The following is a 23,990-nucleotide window of genomic DNA, read 5'->3' on the forward strand; positions in this document are numbered from 1 at the left end:
TTTCAGCTTGTACAGATCCACATTAGAAACACTGATTGGTTTGCAATGTTACAGAACTGGGACAAGGCAGTGTAGTGTCACAAAACTCTGAAGGAGACAAAAGGAGCTTCTAAGGGAAGAGAGATGAAGTTACTGTTATTTGCCAATGATATTGTCTTGCAGGAATCAACAGAAGGATGTGCAAGAATAACTGGACATATTAAACAAAAAAATTGAGGAATATGATGTGAAATACAGTTTGGAGAAAAGCAAGATTATGATAGTATAGAGAGGAGATAGAGAAGGGAAAGGACGAATTAATATTAAAGGGCACAGAACTGAAATTGTGGACAACTTCAAATATTTTATTTATTTAATAATATGGCTAGGGCCCCCCAGCGAGCAGACCGTTTGCCAGGTACTGGTCTTTCAATTTGACGCCACTTCAGCAATCTGCAGTCGATGAGGATGATAGGATAAGGATGAGGACAGCACAACACCCAGTTCCTGGGGGGAGAAAATTCCCTGACCCAGCCAGGAATCGAACCCAGGCCCAGAGGATTAACAATCCGTCACACTGACCATTCAGCTATCAGGGGCAGACACTTCACATGTTAAGGAACTGGGATAATTCAGAATGCAAAGTGGAGGTGGGAGTCAGCAGAAGGACACAATGGACCAATGCATTTTACCAGTGAGTGGGGGATTTAGTCTGGGGAAGGAACGTGTCAACAAAATGTAGGGAAGTGGTGTACAAGATGTACTTTATACCCATATTGGATATAAGTTGAATGATAGAACTGTGAAAAGTAGGTAAAAAAGGCTTGGACTTGTAAAGAGAATGGGAAATGAAATAATACCAGAGAAAATGATAGAGGCCATGTTTGATAGCAAGAGGTACACCCAGAACAATACATTATTGTATCTGCTGTAGGAAATTAAATGTACGTGATCATTATTGAAGGATATATTTCATATTGCATAGAATGGACTTGCATAAGACCATTGCAGACACTCAGTTCTCAAGTCAAAAGAATGTGTTCATTATGGCAATAAATAAATAAAATAAATGTAATATAACTTAGAATAAAAACTGCTATCCTGTGGACAAACCTTGAACATTTTCCTATGGAAATCACTAAAGGAAGTTCACAGCACTCTCCTCACCCCCTCCCCTCCCCCAAATCCAACCTCCTGAACATACTAGATTATCAGTAACAGTGTGGCATATCTGTAGGTAATGACTGCTTTGTTCTTTTTGCAGTTATTTTTTGTGTCAGTTTGGCTTAGGTATAAAACACAGACAAGATCACCTTTGTATAATGTTCAAGTAATATGACTTCTTTCAGAAGTCTCAATTTAAACTAAAAATCTGAAAAGTCACATTCCATTCAGGCGAGTACTATATGAGGCTTCTTACTGCCAGTTTTTCTACTTTCAAATATCTGTTACAGTGCACCACTCACTCCAGAGTTTGTTGTTTGACCGATTTCATTTCTATGTGTGCAGATATTGTACTAAATGTACAAAGCCCACAGTTATTATCCATCTTGGGGGTGCATTTTCAGGACAACTATGACATAATTATTTCCATTTCATTATTTATGCTTTTCTCTTTACAGGTGTAGCGAAACCTGCAGTATTTAAGAAAGACAGAAACATAGGTATCGCAAACAACTATACACTCATCTGGGAAGTAGACAGTTATTCACCCATAATTGAATATCATCTGCTCTTCCGAAGGTATGAGGTAAGTTTATGCTGCCATCTAATTTGCATGTAATTTGATTGCAGCTGATTGATACATTTGACTGTGATGATGATCTTAAAACATTTCTGTTGGGCTAATCTTTCCATTCCTGCATCTCTACTACACCCAAAATGCTTGATAATCTAACTTGCTGCACATACTGCCCAGCCTTTGATAATTATTCTATTTATTTAAAAAATGTAGTTATTTGTTTCAAATAAAAAGGTTCATCTCCAGATGAACTTCACATTCATTTTAACTCATGTTCATAGTTAGGATCACAAGATGATGTTGGTTTCTGCTGTAGTAAAAAATTCTTTGAATAAAGGTGCCCTACAGCAAGCACAGACATTAGAAAAAATGTATTGTAACAGACTAATGATGAGCTAGAACAACATAATCAGCATTGCAGGAGGACAAATGTATTATTTTGTGCTGATATTTATGCCAAAATTGTGTTTGAGTTTGCATTACAGATGTCTACTATCGAAAGACTTAAAATAATATGGAAAAATATGGTAGAATTGTCCACCCCTGGGAGCTGAGTGGTCAGCTCAATGAAACGTCATACCTAATGGCCCAGGTTCAATTCCCAGCTGGGTCAGAGATTTTCTCTGCTCAGGAACTGGGTATTGTGTTGTCCTTATCATCATCATTTCATCCCCATCAACATGCAAGTCACCCTAGTGGCGTCAACTCGAAAGACCTGCACCAGGCGAACAGTCTACCCAACAGGAGGCCCTAGCCACATGGCATTTCCAATATATACAGTAGAATTGACACTTTTGGGTTATTAGGGACACACCTAGTGTACAACACCTTATGAATACCACAGCATGATGCTGCACAGTTACTTGTGCACAAAGATGACAGTTGACCAAGCAAGACAACACTGTGCCAAAAATGTTGCTGCTGGAAATGCTACAACTTACACATAAACATTATTACAAAAACTGGATGTGGTATTAATGTCTGATGTTGTGGCACAAAGTTGTGTAGGAGGCCTGTTATCATAATGTAAGGCAAGGACACTTCTTATATCATTGCAGAATGAGTCACCTAAAATGAATAGATCACATGTTGTTTAACAAATAATATTTGATGCATTTTGGGCATAGTCCATCTACAGAATTCTGAAGATGGGCTATACCCAATATGCATCAAATATAAATTGTTAAACAGTGCATTCTGAAGAGGCATGAAATATAATTTATTGAACAATGCATACTGATGATGGACTACACCCACAATACATCAGATATAATTTGTTGAATAACAAATGATCTATCCATTAGCAGTGATATGAGATGTGCTGTCAGCTGATATTAATGTACCAAAATCTGTTTCACCTAAAAAAAAAAACTGTATTACTCTCATTGTCTTACAAACACTATTTTAGTTGTTGTGAACTATCTTCAAGTAATACACCTGATATAAGTTTTATAGTAACTGTGATTAGTGATTTGTATGAAATATGTACTGGATGAATGTTAGTTGAAACTAAAATAAATAATATTGAAAAATAAGGCTGAATATAGAAATATTATGGCAGTAGATACAATTTAATTATTGTGTATTTTATAATAAGTGAATGATGCAAGACTGTTCTTACTTACTTATTCCTCAGCTCTACAGCCTTTGAAGGGCCTTGGCCTGCATCACAATATCCTGCCATTCTATCTGGTCCATGGCTTTCCATCTCCATCCTCTGACACCCAGCCTTTTCATATCTTCTTCAACTCCATCCACCCATCTCTTTCTAGGGCATTGCCTCTGCCGTCTGCCTCCAGCCTTGCCATCAAAAATCCTCTTACATGCTCTGTCTTCTTCCATTCTGACCACGTGCCCTGCCCACCACAGTCTTCTTATTTCAATGGTAGTGACAATGTCAGGTTCTTCAAAAATGTGTTGTTGTTCTGCATTCGTACGAATGCACCAACCTTCTTGATCATATATTGGCCCGTATATTTTACGTAGCATCTTTCTCTCCTATATGCTAAGGATTCATTCCTCACTTACAGTCATGGTCCATGTTTTGGCACCATACATAACGACTGGTCTTATAACTGTTTTGTAAATCAGGATTTTGGATTTTCATGATAGAAGCGAATCCTAAGCACGGGTAATGCGGCAAAGTAGCATCTGTTACCTGCTGCTATTCTGGCTTTCACCTCACTGCCAATGGCATTTGTCTCAGTGATAGTCGACCCAAGGTACTTGAAGTCTCTCACCCTTTCAAACTCCCTGTTGGCTATCCTGAGATTTGGTAGGTTTTGTTGGTTGGTCATTGCCATATACTTGGTCTTTTCGTCATTGACTGTCAGGCCAAGTTCCCTTCCACCTTTCTCCAGTTGTTGATAGACTTCGCCTAGCAAAGCAGTGTTTCATGTGAGTAATGCCACATCGTCAGCGTAGGCTAGGTACTGTAGTGAACGATTTAAGAAGGTTCCTCCTTTATTCAACTCTATCAGCAAGGCTGTTCTGCATACATAAATATTGTCACAATGAACACAATGTTAAACATTGTGACAGCTTGTAGAGATTTTGCATTAATTGATTTTTTTTAAACCAAGTGGACCAACAATTTCAATCTGAAAAATCTGCACAATCTTTTTCTATAGGATAAAACAAAGCTGTGCGAACTGTGAGCACACAGTACAAACATCTGGATTTTATGAGGCTTTCAGAAGGGGACTACAAAATACAGGGGGATTCAAAAAGAATACCACAACTTTAGGAATTTAAAGCTCTGCAACGACAAAAGGCAGAGCTAAGCACTATCTGTCGGCGAATTAAGGGAGCTATAAAGTTTCATTTAGTTGTACATTTGTTCGCTTGAGGCATTGTTGACTAGGCGTCAGCGTCAGTTGATGCTAAGATGGCGACCGCTCAACAGAAAGCTTTTTGTGTTATTGAGTACGGCAGAAGTGAATCGACGACAGTTGTTCAGCGTGCATTTCAAACGAAGTATGGTGTTAAACCTCCTGATAGGTGGTGTATTAAACGTTGGTATAAACAGTTTAAAGAGAATGGGTGTTTGTGCAAAGGGAAAAGTTCTGGACGGCCGAGAACGAGTGATGAAAATGTAGCACGCATCCAGCAAGCATTTGTTCGCAGCCCAGGAAAATCGACTCGCAGAGCTAGCAGAGAGCTGCAAATTCCACAATCAACTGTATGGAGAGTCCTACGAGAAAGGTTAGTTATGAAACCTTATCGTCTGAAATTGGTTCAAGCACTGTCTGCAGCTGATAAGATTAAAAGAATCGATTTCTGTGATTTTATCCTTGCTGGGAAAGTCAACCGTCACAATGTCTGTATATGGGGCACTGAGAATCCACGGGAAACAACTCAGTATGAACGTGACTCGCCTAAGGTGAACGTTTTCTGTGCCATTTCAGCCAATAAAGTTTTTGATCCCCTTTTCTTCGAAGGTGCTACTGTAACTGGACTACAGTATCTGGAGATGTTAGAGAATTGGCTGTTCCCTCAGCTCGAACAAGAAGCACAACAATTCATATTTCAGCAGGATGGAGCGCCACCACATTGGCACTTATCTGTCCGTAACTATCTGAACGTCAACTACCCGAGGCGATGGATCGGCCGCCAGGCAGCCCGTGACAGAGCACTTCATCACTGGCCTCCAAGAAGCCCTGATCTTACCCCCTGCAATTTTTTCTTATGGGGGTATGTTAAGGATATGGTGTTTCAGCCACCTCTCCCAGCCACCATTGATGATTTGAAACGAGAAATAACAGCAGCTATCCAAACTGTTACGCCTGATATGCTACAGAGAGTGTGGAACGAGTTGGAGTATCGGGTTGATATTGCTCGAGTGTCTGGAGGGGGCCATATTGAACATCTCTGAACTTGTTTTTGAGTGAAAAAAAACCTTTTTAAATACTCTTTGTAATGATGTATAACAGAAGGTTATATTATGTTTCTTTCATCAAATACACATTTGTAAAGTTGTGGTATTCTTTTTGAATCACCCTGTATTGTGTGAATTCTGCAATAGTTTGGCCACATTTAAGGTGATGTAAAAGTGAAATTAATATTAAACCGAGGGAATAATTTGAATCACATATATAAAAAATTTGTGTTCTTCACATTCTTAAAATTTCAAGGTTGCATCAGTCACCTTTTTTGTGCCGTGTTATGTCACTCTTGGGGAATACCATATGCAACAGTTCTTCAAGCATTTTGTGGCTGAAATAATTTTTGGGCGAATGAAGTTCCCATTAGCAGTTCTTGTTAATATTCTAGAAGCTATTCATATGTAAGCATGACATAAATTTTTTGCATCAAATTTGTGCATACTTTAATGTCATATTGCTAGATGTTAACATCTCCTATCTCCTTAATTTTTGTTTTATTAGAAAGAGCAGATGATTTTGCACCACAAAAGGTGTTGTTTCTCATGGAGTATCTTTGGATAAGGCTTAAAAAAATTAACCTGAAAATATTACAGGTGTAGAGCTATTACTACTCTCTGTTGAATGTATGCAAAATTACAAGTTGGCCAAATTAATTATGCTTTGGTGTAACGAACCAACAACAAAGAACTGTCTTGTGCTCACAATCCTAAGACATTAATTTATTTCCTGCACATCTGGAACTATTTCTGATATTATTTAGAGGCAAATCAAAGATTTTTGTCTTTATATAAGGGATAGAAGAAGAATTAACAAATTAAAGGGACAATATTTTGTGAGAATTTACAGCTTTAAGTTGACGTTATATCTGTTTTACAGCACTCAGGATAATTCTCCATTTCTTGTACATTCAGAAGAGTGAACACATCAGTTCATTTGAACATTACTATGTTACATAGATTTGGTATGGCCTCACCTTTATCCAAGGTGTGAACCTAATCCCACATATATTAAAAAGGCAACAGGAGGTCCTGCTATGTCATATTACACTTAAAGAACTATTTCTGATATTAGTTTGAGACAAATCAGAAATTTTTTGTCTTTATGTATGGGAATAGAAATAGAACTAACAAATTAAAGGGACGATATTTTGTGAAAATTTACAGCTTTAAGTTGATGATACAGGGTATAGGCAAAACAATGTGAACAGTGGCAGTAATGGGATGGTTGTGTTTGATGGTCAACAACACAGGTAAGGCATATGTTGTACTGGACTGTGCATGTTCAGCATGGACTAGGCAGCAGTGCAGGTTGTTTATGAGTAGTGCACACTTTGTCTTTGCGTTCAGAGGCTGAGGTTGACGTGTACCGTAATGAAAGATCTAACAGAGTTCTACAGAGGGCAGATTGCAGGGGTCCAATTAGCTGGAGCATCAGTAACCAAGACAGCCAACTTATTCAATGTTTCAAGAGCAACTGTCTGAACTGTCATGACAGCATACACGAAACATGGAAAGACAGCATCGTGTAAACATAGTAGTGGGTGGATATCAAAACTAAATGACAGAGATTATCATACACTAACATGAATTGTGTCAAAACAACACAAAACTTCAGTCGCTAAAGTGACTGAAGAGCTCAATAGCCATCTTCAAGACCCATATCTATCAACACTGTCCACCGAGAACTCCACAAAGCAAATATTTATGGGCAAAATGCTGTACCACAACCATTACTGACAACAACAAATGCAACTAAGCATAAAACCTGGTGTCAGGAGCTCAAATCCTGGACAGATGATCAGTGGAACGCATCATATGGCCCGACGAGTCAACGTTTTCATTATTTACAACATTGTGCTGGATTTGAATTTGGAGAATGCCAAAAGAAGTCTACAATCCTGATTGCTTGATTCCAATGGTTAAGCATGAAGGTGGAAGTCTGATGGTGTGGGCAGCCATATCATGGTATTCTGCTGGTCCCATCATTACTCTCAAAGGACATGTTACAGCCAAAGATTTTGTGAATAATTCAGGTGATCAGATGTGCTCTGTGATTCAAATGTTATCCACAACAATGATGCCATATTTCAGGACTTCACACACCCAGTACAGCACAATCATGGTATGACGAGCATGCAACTGAACTGCAGCATCCTCCTGGGCCAGCACAGTCCCTGGAGTTGAACATTATCAAATCCATGTGGGCGATATTGGAGCACAGACTCCGGAGCAGATTTCCACCTCCCTTGTCACTACAGGGGTTAGAAGAGATTCTGACTGAAGAGTGGCATAACATTCCATTGTTTGCCAGTATTCCAAGAAGAATCGCAACTGTATTAAGGGCAAGTGGGAGTCCTACCCCTTATTAATAAATCATTCCCAAATAAAGTACAGGTGTTCACATTATTTTGCCTATTCCCTGTATAGCTGTTTTACATCACACAGGATACTGCTCTATTTCTTGTACGTTTGGAAGAGTGAACTCATCACTTCATTTAAACAGTACTATGGGGTTGGCATGGCTTCATTTTTATCCAATGTGTGAACCTAATCAGACATATATTAAAAAGACAAAAGGAGGTCCTGCAATGTTGTCTTCATCCTTTCTTAGTTCCAAATTCTATTCAGATGTGCCCATTCAGCTCTTTTACTACTTGTGTGTTATTAGAAAGACTTTGAAATACTGTTATTATGTATATGACATTTTCAGCTTTTTTCCATTACTGTCTGTAGTTAGTGGAACATTATTAAAGATGTTCTGAAGGTCAACAAAAACCACATTACTCTCGACATCAAACTTGTAATGTATCATCTACAGTTCTTTATTTACAACAACATATCCAGTGGTGGTGACCTGAGAACTGGAAGTATACAATCACAAGAGAACATTAACAGAAGAATAGTAGTCCAGGTCGAGTCTGATCACATGCAGTGTTCATCATACAACAATATATCTCTGTCCTAACCTGTAACCAGAATTTGCAAAAACCATGCCTGAAGCATAACTGAGCAGGTTGTGGTGATGGCATGCCACTGGCACCACATGTCCGATGGTGGCCATTGCCAGTGAGTAAAGCAGGCACCCTTGTTTTGAAATCATGGTGGCAGTGTATATGGGCACACAAGGCCATCCCTTCCCTCTTCTGTGGAGCCAGAACCACAGTCACTGGTGAACGAAGGCAGAAGCCCAACAATTCAGAGCTGCTGGCAACTGGTTGCCATGGCTGAGGAAACTGTGGGCTGCACCCATATGACCTGGCAGCAGTGGCAGTGGCTTCATTCGCAGCAGCTGTTGTATGGCAACTGGTGGTTGATGGTGTTTGTCTCCATCAACTCATTGGTGTCCAAAGAGATATCGCTGTCATGGGGCTGGTGTGTCAGCTGTCTCCAGTTTGGCAGGGAATATGGCTGGAAGTGGCATGGCCATTGGTGAGATGGGCACAGTGTAGAGCAGGGATGTGGTGGTGATGTAAAATCTGTGGCATCAGCAGTGATGGTTAAAGGTAGTGATGACTCGGAAGAGGCCACCCGGTGCTGCTGCAGGGCAGAATTCAGGCAGCTGCTGTTGTATATCAGCAGAGAGTCTGGTGCTGCTGACAGCTGCATCTCAACATCACTGTCACCCACCAACACATCTTATGGAGGCACATCCAGGTTTGTCAGGTCCTGGGCATGGTATGGTGCTTGCAGGAGGGCTCCCCATCAGTGGTTACTGAGGCTGCGGATGTGGCTGTTTAGGGCCCCACTGAGGACACAGCTGGTTCAATGGCAGGAGAGGGTCATCCTGCTGCAATCCACAGAGAACATCAACTGACCACTTGCCACTTACACTGTCACCGGCACCCATCCAGGCTGCCGACCGAAGGTGCGCGATTAGATGGGGTTGCCTGGGGTGTAATGTGAAAGATGCAAATGCACCTCAAGCTGCTGTGCAGGACACAGCAGGTGAAGCAGTGTCCAGGGCTGATGGCCAGGGAGGATCTCAGGTGATCTGTGATCATTGAGAGGGTTGGTCCTTTAGGTGCTGAGAAACAGAGGCAACATTGAGTCTGCATAAAAATCTGCCCAGCCCTTTTTAACTGTCTTAAATGTGTGCACCATTCGCTCCATCTCCCCATTTGACTCAAGGGAAATTGGAGTGGAAGAGAGGTGGATAATGCCGTTGTGAGTGCAGAATCTATAAAACAAAGATGATCATCCAGGATAGCCTGTTAATTGCAAAAACCTGGGTGAGAACCAACACTGTGGTTTCTATTATGGTGGAGTGTGTACATATAGGTAATTGTACTGCACATCAATTACTATCAGCCACATGGAATTACAAAAGGGCCCACTAAGTGACGCATGTGGTACTGTTCCCTGCTGCTCAGCACACTGTCACACCCACAAATGACTTTCTCAATTTTTGAATTAATACCAGGCCAGTAGACAAAGTGCCATGCATGGACCTCCATGCAGAACATGTTCCAGTGGCCATGGTGTAGCAGACCAAGTACACTACTGGCCAATAAAATTGCTACACCACGAAGATGACGTGCTACAGATGTGAAATTTAACTGACAGGAAGAAGATGCTGTGATATGCAAATGATTAACTTTTCAGAGCATTCACACAAGGTTGGCACTGGTGGCGACACCTACAACGTGCTGACATGAGGAAAGTCTCTAACCAATTTGTGATACACCAACAGCAGTAGACCAGCGTTGCCTGGTGAAACGTTGTGATGCCTTGTGTAAGGAGTAGAAACGCGTACCGTCATGTTCCCGACTTTGATAAATGTCGGATTGTAGCCTATCGTGATTGCAGCTTATCGTATCACGACACTGCTGCTCGCGTTGGATGAGATTCAATGACTGTTAGCAGAATATGGAAAAGGTGGGTTCAAGAGGGTAATAGGGAATGCTGTGCTGGATCCCAAAGGCCTCGTATCACTAGCAGTCGAGATGACAGGCATCTTATCTGCATGGCTGTAACGAATCGTGCAGCCACGTCTTGATCCCTGTGTCAACAGATGGAGACGTTTGCAAGACAACAACCATTTGCATGAACAGTTTGATGACGTTTGCAGCAGCATGGACTATCAGCTCGGAGACCATGGCTGCGGTTACCCTTGATGCTGCATCACAGACAGGAGCACCTGCGATGGTGTACTCAATGATAAACCTGGGTGCACGAATGGCAGAACGTCATTTTTTCAGATGAATCCAAGTTCTGTTTACAGCATCATGATGGTTGCATCTGTGCTTGGCAACATCGCAGTAAACGCACATTGGAAACGTGTATTCATCATCGTCATACTGGCATATCACCCAACGTGATGGTATGGGGTGCCATTGGTTACACATCTCGGTCACCTCTTGTTCGCATTGACGGCACTTTGAACAGTGGACATTACTTTTCAGATGTGTTACAAGCCGTGGCTCTACCCTTCATTTGATCCCTGCAAAACCCTACATTTCAGCAGGATAATGCACAACCACATGTTGCAGGTCCTGTACGGGCCTTTCTGGATACAGAAAATGTTCGACTGCTGCCCTGGCCTGCACATTCTCCAGATCTCTCATCAATTGAAAACGTCTGGTCAATGGTGGTTGAGCAACTGGCTCATCACAATACGCCAGTCACTACTCTTGATGAACTGTGGTATCGTGTTGAAGCTGCATGGGCAGCTGTACCTGTACACGCCATCCAAGCTCTGTTTGACTCAATGCCCAGGCGTATCAAGGCCGTTATTGCGGCCAGAGGTGGTTGTTCTGGGTACTGATTTCTCAGGATCTATGCACCCAAATTGTGTGAAAATGTAATCACATGTCGGTTCTAGTATAATATACTCATATTTGTCCAATGAATACCCGTTTATCTTCTGCATTTCTTCTTGGTGTAGCAATTTTAATGGCCAGTAGTGTATGTGAACTCACAGTATTGTAGGGACAACAATGCAGGGGAAATCCAAATCTCTGCTGAGGCGGACTGTGTCACTGATGACTGCCAGCCAATGATGGATGAGGAAACAATTGCAGAGTGAATGAGACTCCTCTGGAGGCAAACCACGCAAACTGAACCACCTGACAGAACTGTGAATGCATCAAGAATGAAATTATTTTCTGACATCACGATATTGATGAGCAAAAACATTATCACCCTCATGACATGCTGATACTCAAAGTTGACCTCGAACTGGCCATGAACAGGAGTGGGCTGCTTGCCATTACTGACCAAATGGCAGTCTGTTGAGAAAAAAGCAAGATGACCCAAGCAATGATAGGTTTCACGGTTCATGAGAGACAAAGTGGTCCCACTGTCAGTCTGGAAACAGAATGGCTGTTGTTTAATGTGCAGCATAATACAGATCTTGTTGCGAATTCCCGGCTCCTGGCCGTGCACTGGTGTAACACTTTGGACTTTGGTAAACTCTATGTCCACGACAAAAGACTCGCTGTGCAAACAGCTATGGCAAGCAGCTGTCACATGACAATGTGTATGACAAGCCAAACACTGTGCCTGCTGGTACGGGTAGCAATGACAAGTGTGTGCATGGAAACATCAGAACATGATGGGAATCTGCATCGAAAGGGAGCACCATCTGACAGCAAACAGTGCAAACTAGATGAGCATGATGAGGGCATCAGTGAACTGCACATTTGCTGTGGAAATGCACATCATGCCCATGATATCCTCAAACTGTTCTGTCACAGCCTATGACATCTCAAATACCTAGGTGATAGCTAGAACCTCCTATACTGTAGGACCTTCTAAATGCAAGACCTTACGACATACCTTCATGTCTGGAGCAGAATAGACAGTTATGTCACATATCAGAGTCAGCATTGGGCTGTTTACAATGATCACAAATAAATTTGCACTTCCTACTTAAACTGAAGAGTTCAGGCACCAATGCCTGATAGAACTGGCTTTTTTTCTTTTGTCACTGGTGGAACTCCATATGGGAAGCAACAATGTCAGTTTTCTCAAGATAATAAGCACTGAACAACTCACATACTTCAGAAAATGAAAATGCTGCTAAGTCCTTCAATGGAGCCAGTTTCTGAAGCAAATGAAGTGTTTTGGGCTAAACCCAAGACAAGAAGGAAGACTTATGCAAAGAGGGGTTCTCTACCTGAAATACTGTGATATGTTGTTGCAGACAGTGCTTGTTTAAGTCCCATCCTTACTTCGCTTCCTAGAATGGTGGAAAAGCTGAGTGAGTACTCCGGCCTGTAGAGGAGAGATGTGGAGGGCCCATGCCTATTTCAAATCCATACCAACTGATGAAGCAAACCTAGCTGCTGTTGGAATTACTCAAACTGCTGTTGCTGCTGTGTAAGCAGTAACTGCTGCTGTTGTTGTAACAACTGAAGCAATGCTGAATCCGTTGTACTCATGGAATGTATGTGGAAATGAACAACCTTGTTGCCAAAAACTGTATCTACAGTTCTTTATTTACAACAACAACAACAACAACAAACAAAATATACAATGGAAGTGAGCTTAGCACCAGAAGTACACACACACAGCATAACATTAACTGAAGAATATTAATTTAGGTCAAGTCTGATCACATGAAATGCTCATCGTACAATAACGCATAACTGTCACAGTTAGTGAGCGGAACCTTCACCAAATACAGCGGAAGCATGAGAGAGGGATGCCACGGCGGCAGCATGCCACTGGTGCCACTCATACAGAGGTGGTGATGCCAATGAGTGAAGCAGCTGCCCTCATTCAGTTTGTCACCGTCGACACTGATATACAAACTGCGCATTCACAGTTGCAACGTACATGGCCACAATGCAATACTTATCTCATTAAAAACACTATGTCTATACATGATCTTCCTAATTTAAATTACATTTGTTCTTAGACAGTTAAAGCTGTGGCAGTGAGATTATTTTGATTGTAAAGCATGGTCATTAACAGAGACAGTACATATCTTTGAGTTTCTTAACTTATGTTCAGAGCCCTTTGAACATGCATGTTGCTCAGACATGCTCACAACTTGTGCTTTGTATTTATATATTGACCATTAAATAAATCTCATTTATTCATTTGGACCATTATATGCATGTCCTTTATTGTGGATTAACATTCCCACCAGTGGTGACTTTGTCAAGAAGATGAACACCAAGCAGATGATTAAGTATGAGGTACAATATCAGCAACAACAGACAATGTTCTACTGGGACAATCCAATAGCGATTTGGACAGTGCAATTAGTGAATAGCGATTTGGACAGTGCAATTAGTGATCTCAACTTACAAGTGGTTTCTAACCATGGAGTATTTAATGGACTACTTTCTACAAACATTTTAACCATTGCTAATATTGATTCAACTGTGCCACACTGGAAAGCAGAGTTGCCACCAAATCTGCCACAGCAGATAGATCTATGGTTTACAATGTTGCAACTTTATTTCACTGCTTACTGTATGTTTTATGATCATACATAGTTTGTACTTTCTGGCAGTACTTTGGATGACCTACATTAATGTTGGTACTGGACATTATTCATTACACATCACAACAGTGTAAATACCAATGTCTTAAAGATAGTGTAAGTATCAAGACCAATGTATTAAGCATTCTGTACAGTGGAGTGATCACTCTCTGCAATGTTCCTTCAGACATGCATGCCTGGTATTGTACTATCTGCTGACATAGGCAAGTGACTTTCATGTAAAATGTCATGCATTTACAGGATAATACGTAATGGATGTATGAGCACAGGTTGCAGACAAATGGCTGATGACATATGAAAGTTTGGGTTTGGCCATTAGTCGTGCTCGGATAGCCTAATGATAAGGCAATCACTCACAATAAGAGAGAAATCCAGGTTCAAGTCCCAGTCTGGCAACAATTTTCATTGTTGTCTTTACATTATGCTGCTGATCGCTGTTCATATTGACAATTAAAAGCATGCATGCATGTCTGAAGGAGCATTTCATCGGAATTCAGAATAACACAGGCATTGCAATAGTAAAAACAAGATAAAGCTTTCAAATTTTTTGGACCTTTCTAACCATACAACATCAACTGAATTCAGCAAAATCGGGTCATTCTATTGAATAGCTTCTCAGTTAGAAGTATATTACAGTGTAAGCTTTCAAATTTTTTGGGCATATGTAACTATATAATATCAACTGAATTGAGCGAAATCAGGTCATTCTATTCAATAGCTTCTCAGTTAGAAGTATATTACAGTGATTAAAAAACTAAATTCATAATTTGTAAACAAGTATTTTGTCAATAAAGTAAACTAAACAGATAATTATAAAGTTTTAAACTACTCCAGATATGAGAGAAATGCTAGCCACATTCTAGAACCAGTGTAAAAGGGCATAAAAATAATTGCTTTAGAGTGTCAACTTCTATTCTTGTAAGTTTACTACGGTAGGAGAAAAAAAATATTGAATGTTGTAAAATTTTTGCTGCTTGAAGGTGTACTAAATGGTACAAAAACTCGCTATACTAAAATGAGTCCATACAACAGCAACTGACCTGGGAGCATGTAGCCAGTAATTAACATATACAACTAGTGATGCAAGCTCTGTATGGTTTTTGTGTCACCAGCTAGCTGTCATCTGGATAACATATGATCATCCTCTTGAATAATCATAAGAAGGTGGTTTGGATAGAATCATGTAGTGGTGATACTGGTGGGCTTGATGTAGTTTTGCCTGACTGACTAGGATTCAACAATACAACACAGTTTACAGAAACCCTACACCTCTCAGATAATATGAATATTATGACTATTATTTTCTTCACTGAGAACTTTTAAATATGAGTTAGTACTTTCTGGATAACCTGAAGGAACAGAGTTTTGTGTTATAAAATTACTTTTGCTCAATTTTTAAGTATATGGTATTTACATAAAACCTGTGAGAGAAATTGAAGAGATGTGTCATTTTTTTAATATACAGATTTTGATGCCAGGTAACATGTATCTCCTATCATAAATAAAAATGTATACATGTAAACAGTAACAAACATTCTGTTGTTATGCTGTACCAAAACATGTTTAATACTGTCAAATTCAATGATACTTTTTTACATTAAAAACAGACATTTTTTTAAATGTCTGACACAGAAATATGCACACTTTTACATAAACAGTTATCTGTTCAGTTTCATGTTCCTTTGGCAGGGATGTTGGAATCAACAAACACTTTACAATTGCACATTGTTTTAAGAATGACCAATATCAGTGACATTTATATCTTTGTCAATGTTATCTTGTAGCCAAAGTCCAAGGGACAACAGTGGACAAAGCTTGTGATTCCTGCTGACAGAGGAGGACCTTTACACAGCAAATCCTACACACTGACTGGACTGCAGCTGGGTACAGTTTATGAGGCAATGCTGCTCTCTCGTAACCAGTTTGGGTGGAGCAGTCCATCTGAACTGCTCAGGTTTGGAACAGAAGGTGCATCAGGTACTGTATCTTTTCCATAACCTTGTACTCCCTTTGCAGTGGGAGACCTTAATACAGGGATGTATACACTCCAGGACAACTGGGAAATCCGGAAAAACCGGGGAATATTTTTTATCCTGGATAAAACTGGGAAAAACCTGGGAATTTTTCATTGTTTTAGTCTTACGTTAAATTTTTGTTATTTTGACTGGTGAGAACTGATAGTCCAACAAAGAATTTCACTGAATCCTACTCCTACAGAATAATACTGCAGCAATAAAATGTAAACGACAGATTAAAATCAAAATAAAACTTAAGTTGTGAAGGAAATGCACCATTTACAACAAAATAACTTGGTGCACACACAAGTGCCTGCCTAAAGCAAAATATATCAAAGGCTTTAGGACAACGACAGTAGAATACTTCATAAAAGCAAACTACTTCTGATGAGTGTGACAGCATAACTGTTTACATTAAGTCATTTTGAACAGTTGCCAGAAGGCTCATGCACATGTGCAGTTGAGCTACATATGAGGAGTACCTTCCACTTCTGGGTACTTGAAGTGTGGCTGCAGCAGTAGCAAGAAGCAGTCATGCTACCCAGAAAAATTTTTCTGGTGCAGCTAAGCTGCCAGATTTGTGCATGTGCAGAGCAGTCTGGTTTGTAGTGGTGAGGGTGATAGTCACCCACGTTTACATTTATTGATTTTGTTGCTTTCTCTTCATTTACAGTTCACACATCAAATGAATACAAAGGAAATTTCTGTGGCCAGGAGCTATCAAGTGAATTAAAATACATTCATGTAATTACATAAGGCTAAAATATGTTATTAGTTTCAGTTTTCTGATTTTATTTTATTTCCACATTTTTGGCAGACAAGCATTAAACACCTTGTACAACAATGAACTTCAACGTTATAACTTCAAGTTGAACAAACATATTTCAAGGAAGACGCAATACATGAAAGTCACAGATCAAGTAAACAGAGTAAGAAGTGTGTACACTTTAACAGTCAAATCATAACTGAGTCCGAATCTAGCGGCCGCTGACTGGCTGGCCGCTTAGGTGGCACTGCTGCTGCATGACTGGCAGACAACGCTGCACGTAGAGAATGTGCGTAACTGTGCGGCGGCACTTTGAAAGATCAGCAAGTCACAACACTTTTCCCCCCTTTGAAGTTTTTGCACAGGTCTTGATGGAGGTGGCCTGTAGATTGCTAACGTCCATAGGTGTTGTTTAACTGGCCGTAAAGTCTCGAGGAGGAGGCTTCCTGTACGGACGGAAGTGTCCCCGATGATAACTGGTTGAGATGACAGGAGACATGGGGGTCGAATTTGCTGGGGCCCCATGCACCAATCTGCCCGTTGTGGCAAGGAGACATGGGCGATGTGTCCGCGTCCTTAGGAGAAGAAGGCGAGTAGAGTTGCTCCGACAGATGATGGTCACCTGGTTCCTGCATGGGCACGTCTCCTGGTGGCGTCAGTTCTTGTGCTGGCACTGATATGATGGTGAGAGGACTGTGTAGTGAGTAATGAGAGATTCCAGTATCCCGAGCATCAGGTAGAGCCGAAGATGGTGTAGCGACATCCAGAACAGGTTTTGCTGGCACACAAGGCCGAAGCTGGTCCGAATGATGCACTGCAACACCTGTGTCTATCTGGATTTCATACAGGCGTTGGCCACGGTGTCGTAAGATGCGGCCAGGACTCCATTTTGGCCGCCTGTCATATCCCCGTACCCATACAAGGTCGGCGGCGGTGAACCGGCCAAGTGAAGGCACCAGCGGCCATGAGGTGGAAGGCCGCAGAAGATGAAATAGCATGCAGGGCTGTCGGCCATGTAAGAGCTCAGCCGGGCTGTGGTTGCCCATGGGGTGAAACGGCAAGAAGCCAAAAATTGGAGAAGTGCATCATCATCAGCAGAAGAAGTCAGGAGTTTCCTCATCTGAGCCTTAAATGTGCAGACCAGTCGTTCAGCCGCACCATTTGACTGTGGATGGAACGGAGGGGCTGTAACATGCATGACGCCGTGACGGGCACAAAAGTCTGCAAAATCGGAAGAGGCAAATTGCGGACCATTATCAGTAACAAGAGTAGAGGGAAGGCCTTCCGAAGAGGAAATGCGAGCTAGAGCATTGGTGGTTGCCATGGTGGTAGGCGACGTGCAACAGACAATTAAAGGAAAGTTAGAGTAGGCATCAATAACGAGAAGCAAATAAGTACCTAAAAAGGTCCCGCGAAGTCAGCATAAATACGCTCCCAGGGCTTCTCAGGCAAAGGCCACGGTGACAAAGATGACTTTGGGGTGGCGGCCTGTGACACACAAGGACCGCAGGCAGCGACCATGTGTACGATTTCAGAGTCGATGCTGGGCCAGTACACATCACGGTGCGCCAGAGATTTTGTGCGAGACACACCCCAGTGTCTTAGGTGAAGGAGATGCAAGACCGAAGCATGCAAAGACGCAGGTTCCACAACATGCGGCGAAGCATTTTCGGTGGAAAGGAGGATAACACCATCCCTAGCCGTAAGGCGGTAACGCAAAGCGTAGTAGCTCCGCAACGGATCAGAAGTCTTAGTGGACAGACGATCTGGCCAACCCTTCTGAATATGGCCTAAAACCCGGGAGATGGTAGGGTCAGAACCCGTAGCAGCTGCCAGCCAGTCCCCGGTGATGGGGAACCTGTCCACAACCCGCTGCTCGGCAACATCCAGGTGGAAACACAAAAGTTCGCCCCTATTGAATGCCGGATCAGGACCCATGGGAAGGCGAGACAGTGCATCAGCATTCGCATGTTGAGCCGTCAGCCAGAAATGAATCACATAATTGAAACGAGACACGTAAAGAGCCCAACGCTGGAGGCAGTGTGCAGCCTTGTCGGGAAGTGACGTTGATGGATGAAACAAGGAAACAAGTGGTTTTCGATCCGTAACAAGATAAAATTTGGATCCATAGAGAAAAACACCAAACTTATGATGAGCATAAATAATGGCCAAAGCTTCTTTTTCAATTTGAGAATACTTTTGTTGGGCATCCGTGAGCATTTTGGAGGCATAAGCAATGGGTTGTTCAGAACCGTCAGAAAAATGGTGCGCAAGGACTGCACCGACCCCGTATTGAGAGGTGTCCGTAGCAAGAACAAGATATTGGCCAGGTCAATAAGTAGCCAGGCACGGGGCCTGTTTCAGCATAGTCTTCAATTTCTGGAAAGCCGCATCGCATGACGCGGACCAGTGAAAAGGCACGTTTTTATGCAACAGGCAATGCAACAGCTGAGCCACCGAAGCAGCAGACGGTAAAAACTTGTGATAGTACGCTATTTTCCCCAAGAAGGCCTGCAGTTCCTTAACAGATGCAGGGCGAGGAAGGGCATTGATCACAGTGACAGTTTGCTAAAGTGGACGAATACCATCCCGAGAGAGTTAAAACCCAAAGTACGTGATAGATGCCTGAAAAAATTTTGATTTCTGAAGATTACACTTAAGACCGGCAGTCTGTAAGACATGAAAAAGTGTGCGGATATTTTGAAGATGTTCGTCAGTGGTGGAGCCAGTGACAACAATGTCGTCCATGTGATTTATACACCCAGGGACAGTGAGAAATAATTGTTCCAAAAAGCGCTGAAAGAGAGCAGGGGCACTGGCAACCCCGAATGGCAATTGTTGATATTGATAGAGGCCGAAAGGCATGTTAAGGACCAGAAACTGCCGGGAAGCAGCATTGAGAGGAAGTTGATGATAAGCTTCTGACAGGTCAAGTTTAGAAAAATACTGGCCTCCAGCAAGTTTAGTGAACAATTCTTCAGGTCGAGGCATAGGGTAAGTGTCAATAAGGCATTGAGTATTTACAGTGGCTTTGAAATCGCCGCAGAGACGAATATCACCATTAGGCTTAGCAACGACAATGACAGGAGAGGACTACTCACTGGAAGTGACAGGAAGCAAGACCCCTGAAGCAGTGAGACGATCCAGCTTCCATTTGACCTGATCACGAAGGGCCACAGGAATGGGCAGAGCCCAAAAAAACTTAGGCCGAGCAGTGGGTTTGAGCGTGATATGAGCTTCAAAGCCATTTGCATGGCCTAACCCAGGAGAAAAAAGGGACGAAAATGTCGTCGACAAGGAATCCAATTGAGCATAAGGAATAGCATCAGAGACGATATTGACAGAGTCATCTATGGAGAACCCAAAAACGTGAAAGACATCGAAACCAAAAAGATTCTCCACGTTATTATGGTCGACCACAAATATGGGAACAGTGTGAACGACAGATTTGTAAGATACCTCATCATCAAATTGTCCCAAGAGAGAAATCATCTATTTATTGTAAGTCTGTAATTGCCTAGTGACAGGTGACAGGATTGGAGAACCCAACTGAAGATACGTCAGAGAATTGATGATAGTGGCAGCAGAACCAGTATCCACCTGCATACGAACATCTCGACCAAGTATTTGGACAGTGAGGAATAACTTCCCTGAAAGGGAAGAAGTACAATTGACAGACAACACAGAATCAGAATCAGCGTTATGTGCATGAACATCATGTATGTGGTCGGATTTGCAAACGGATGACACATGACCCTTTTTTTTTGCATTTGTGACACGCGGCCCAACATTGTGGACATTCTTCTTGTGAATGTTTTGTAAAACACCACAGACATGAAGGAAGTTGCCGTAGGTTTTGCTGCAGTTTCTTAGAGGTTTGTTTTCGGTTAGGCCGAGGCTGTGCTTGGGAGCATACTGCGGCCACGTCGACCGGCGGGGACACGCCACATGCTTCGTCAAAATCGCACAGAGGTTGTATTTCCCCAACGTCATCCCATGCCTCTATTTGCGCTCCAGCAGCGCAAGAAATTTCAAAAGACTGAGCGATGGATAGGACTTCATCTAGAGTCAGATTTGCCAACTGAAGGGCATGTTGCCTAACTTCTTTGTCGGGTGCCGATTGGATAATAGCCTCCTGTACCATGGAATCGGTGTAGGATTCTTTGTGAACTTCAGTAACAAATTGACACTTTCTACTGAGGCCGTGAAGTTCAGCAGCCCAAGCGCGATAGGATTGATTTGGTTGTTTTTGACAACGATAAAAGGCAACGTGAGAGGCTACCACATGCTTTTGCTTTTGAAAATAGATGGACAAAAGTGAGCACATTTCAGCAAAGGACAAAGACGCAGGATCTTTCAAAGGAGCCAATTGCGACAACAACCGATACATTTGAGGTGAAATCCACGAAAGGAACAGAGACTTACATATTTGTTCATCCGCGACATGAAATGCCAAGAAGTGCTATCGAAGACGTTTTTCGTAATCAGACCAGTCTTCCACCGTCTCGTCGTAAGGAGGAAAAGGAGGTAGAGACAATGACAAGAGACACCCCGCATTTGATGCCGCGATGAAATCACGAATCGCATTTGTGAGAAGCGTTTGCTGTTCTATGAGACCTTGCAATAGTTGCTCAAAAGTAGCCATGGAAACATGTGGGTCAATGATGGAAAAGAAAAATCACTACCTCATTGCCAATTGTTATAACTTCAAGTTGAACAAATACATTTCAAGGAAGATGCAATACATGAAAGTCACAGATCAAGTAAACAGAGTAAGACGTGTGTACACTTTAACAGTCAAATCATAACTGAGTCCGAGTCTAGTGGCCACTGGCTGGCTGGCCGCTTAGGTGGCGCTGCTGCTGCATGACTGGCAGACAGTGCTGCATCCAGAGCACACGTGTAACTGCGCGGCGGCACTTTGAAAGATTGGCGAGTCACAACATATTTCTTAGTTTGCTAAATGACCGTGGCTTTTGTTAATATTTTCCACAGATGCAGTCAATTTATAAGAAACAAAATGTTTCATTCCACACTATTGGCTAATTTCAACTGTTCACTGAATATCAAGTGCACATTTTCATCTTCTGGCATGTATGGCTTTATGCCATAATAAAGAACCAAACGTGAGACAATATGGTACTGACACTCCAAGACAATTTTCATACCGAAAAGCGCACTGAAAAGCTAGTGTCAGGTTGGGGCTTACTCAATTATAAATTTGGACATAAGAATGTGTCCTTCAAGCTAAATTATGCATTTTAGTATGGTTTACAAAATTCCTATGATCTTGGAGTATCCTCTGATGTCCTATTTCTTTTATGGCATCGTGTAAGAACTCTTAATGCTATGTTTGTATGAACATACTGGCATCCTACATTATCGTAGCTGCCCACGTGCTGTAACGCTCGTTTTCTGTTGCTCTCTGGCAGCTGCTAAATGAACACATGTCGAAGAGGTCATGGGAAAATATTGCGAACTGTTCTTTGGAAAGAGTTATTTTCAAAGGAAATTTCCTTTTACGCAAGATGAATTATGTTACGTGTGAGAATGTGCAATGAATTTCTTAAATCACAGAGCGTTTGACTCTCGTTTAAAACTTAACACTTTGAGTGCCAACCACTTCGAATAATTTTGTGCCCAAATGACCAGACATTAATGTCATTGTTTAAAATTTTACTAGCACATTTGTGTGATGTATCTTAAAGGGTAACACATGCTAAAAAGATCAATATTATATGTGAAAGCTTAGCTTTTCTTGTGCCTTATTCATCTTCAAGAGCAAAATTGTTCATGAAAGCTTAGCTTTTCTTGTAGCTACACTACATACATTAATTTAAACAATTAACTTTTCCTATTTGTGCGTTCACACTACTTAACAGTGATATTATTATTGGCTGACCCCGTCACATGCCCTATGCTCTGAATATCTGCTGTCATTGGCTGGTGAGATCACGTGGCATGAGCTGTGATTGGCTAACAAAAGTGCATTGCAATCTCTATTTCAATGCTTCAGTAATTGACATGCTGTTTTTGGTGGAATTTTAATTTATACTTTAATAATATGAAAATATGCAGTGTATTGTAATATGAAAATATGTAGCATACATGTTGCTGCATATCAAAAATCTTTCCAAATTTAAAAATCCCCCCCTTGTTGAGTTTCGTTTTCTAAAGTGCTGTGTATAAAGCCTTTACAATTCAAAGGACTGATGTTTTTACTGATCTGAGGGAAACTACACTGCCACTTATCATGGAACAAGTGTATTTTAATCTTGGAATAAGTGTGTTTTCACATGGGAAAAAGGGTGTTTTTAACTGGGAGATCCAGGAAAAATACAGGAATATTTTTTTCTTGTTCACGTATCCACCCTTTAGTACTCACCCACAGTGTGCGTATAGGGTATGGCAGTAATTTTACATCAATAGCTGTACTCCACAAGCACTGTACAGAGTGCCGTGGAGGGTAGTTGGTGTATCAGAAATATTTTTCCCCTTTTCCTGTTCCACTCACAGTAGTGAGTATGAAAAAAGATTGTTCGTACCCCTAACACATATCAATATACATCTTATTTCACCTTTGCAATAATTATTTGAGATTTATAATTTTGAGGAAGTAATATGTTTCTTGATTCATAATAGAATATGGGCTCTCAGAATTTTTAGAGTAAAACTGGCAGTGAAACACAGTGCCTTTTGCATGCTGTCTCCCATCACAGCATCACAAAAAGCAATAATACATACCAGATATGTTCTGAGACACCAAAGAATTTAAAATGTCATACCTGTTGCTGCCCACAGATAGCCTTTGCTTTTATCATTCATCTATTGGAACATATGCATGTATCATATGAGAATCCTACTGAAGCTAATGCAAAAGTGGTCATAGATCCTTTATCAATTGATGTAGAATGTCTAGATTGCACATGTATCTACAGTAACTCTTCTTCAACACAAAATCAACCCCTCTTATTGTCTCAAATAAAAGCAGTGTTTGTAAAATCATTGACCCATCTTCTGAATCCTCTTAAAGTAAATTTAAATGTGGAATGTTTCATCCATTTTCTCACAAATACTCTCACCTAATTAGTTCAACAAATAATCGTCCCCAAGCTTATCCCCCACTGGGCCAAGCAATTGGAAGTAGTAGT

The 23,990-nt window shown here is 41.4% G+C and overlaps 1 protein-coding gene across 1 annotated transcript in view; it reads left to right on the top strand.

The window, feature by feature from the left end:
- Positions 1-23,990, top strand: part of LOC124775765 (limbic system-associated membrane protein-like) — a 242,770-nt gene that overhangs the window by 210,322 nt on the left and 8,458 nt on the right. The window contains exons 9-10 of the mRNA XM_047250597.1: positions 1,602-1,729; positions 15,843-16,035. Coding sequence (XP_047106553.1) covers positions 1,602-1,729; positions 15,843-16,035 — 321 coding nt within the window. The remainder of the gene's footprint in view (positions 1-1,601; positions 1,730-15,842; positions 16,036-23,990) is intronic.

Source organism: Schistocerca piceifrons, chromosome 2, assembly GCF_021461385.2.
Source record: "Schistocerca piceifrons isolate TAMUIC-IGC-003096 chromosome 2, iqSchPice1.1, whole genome shotgun sequence".
Taxonomy (NCBI): Eukaryota; Metazoa; Arthropoda; class Insecta; order Orthoptera; family Acrididae; genus Schistocerca; species Schistocerca piceifrons.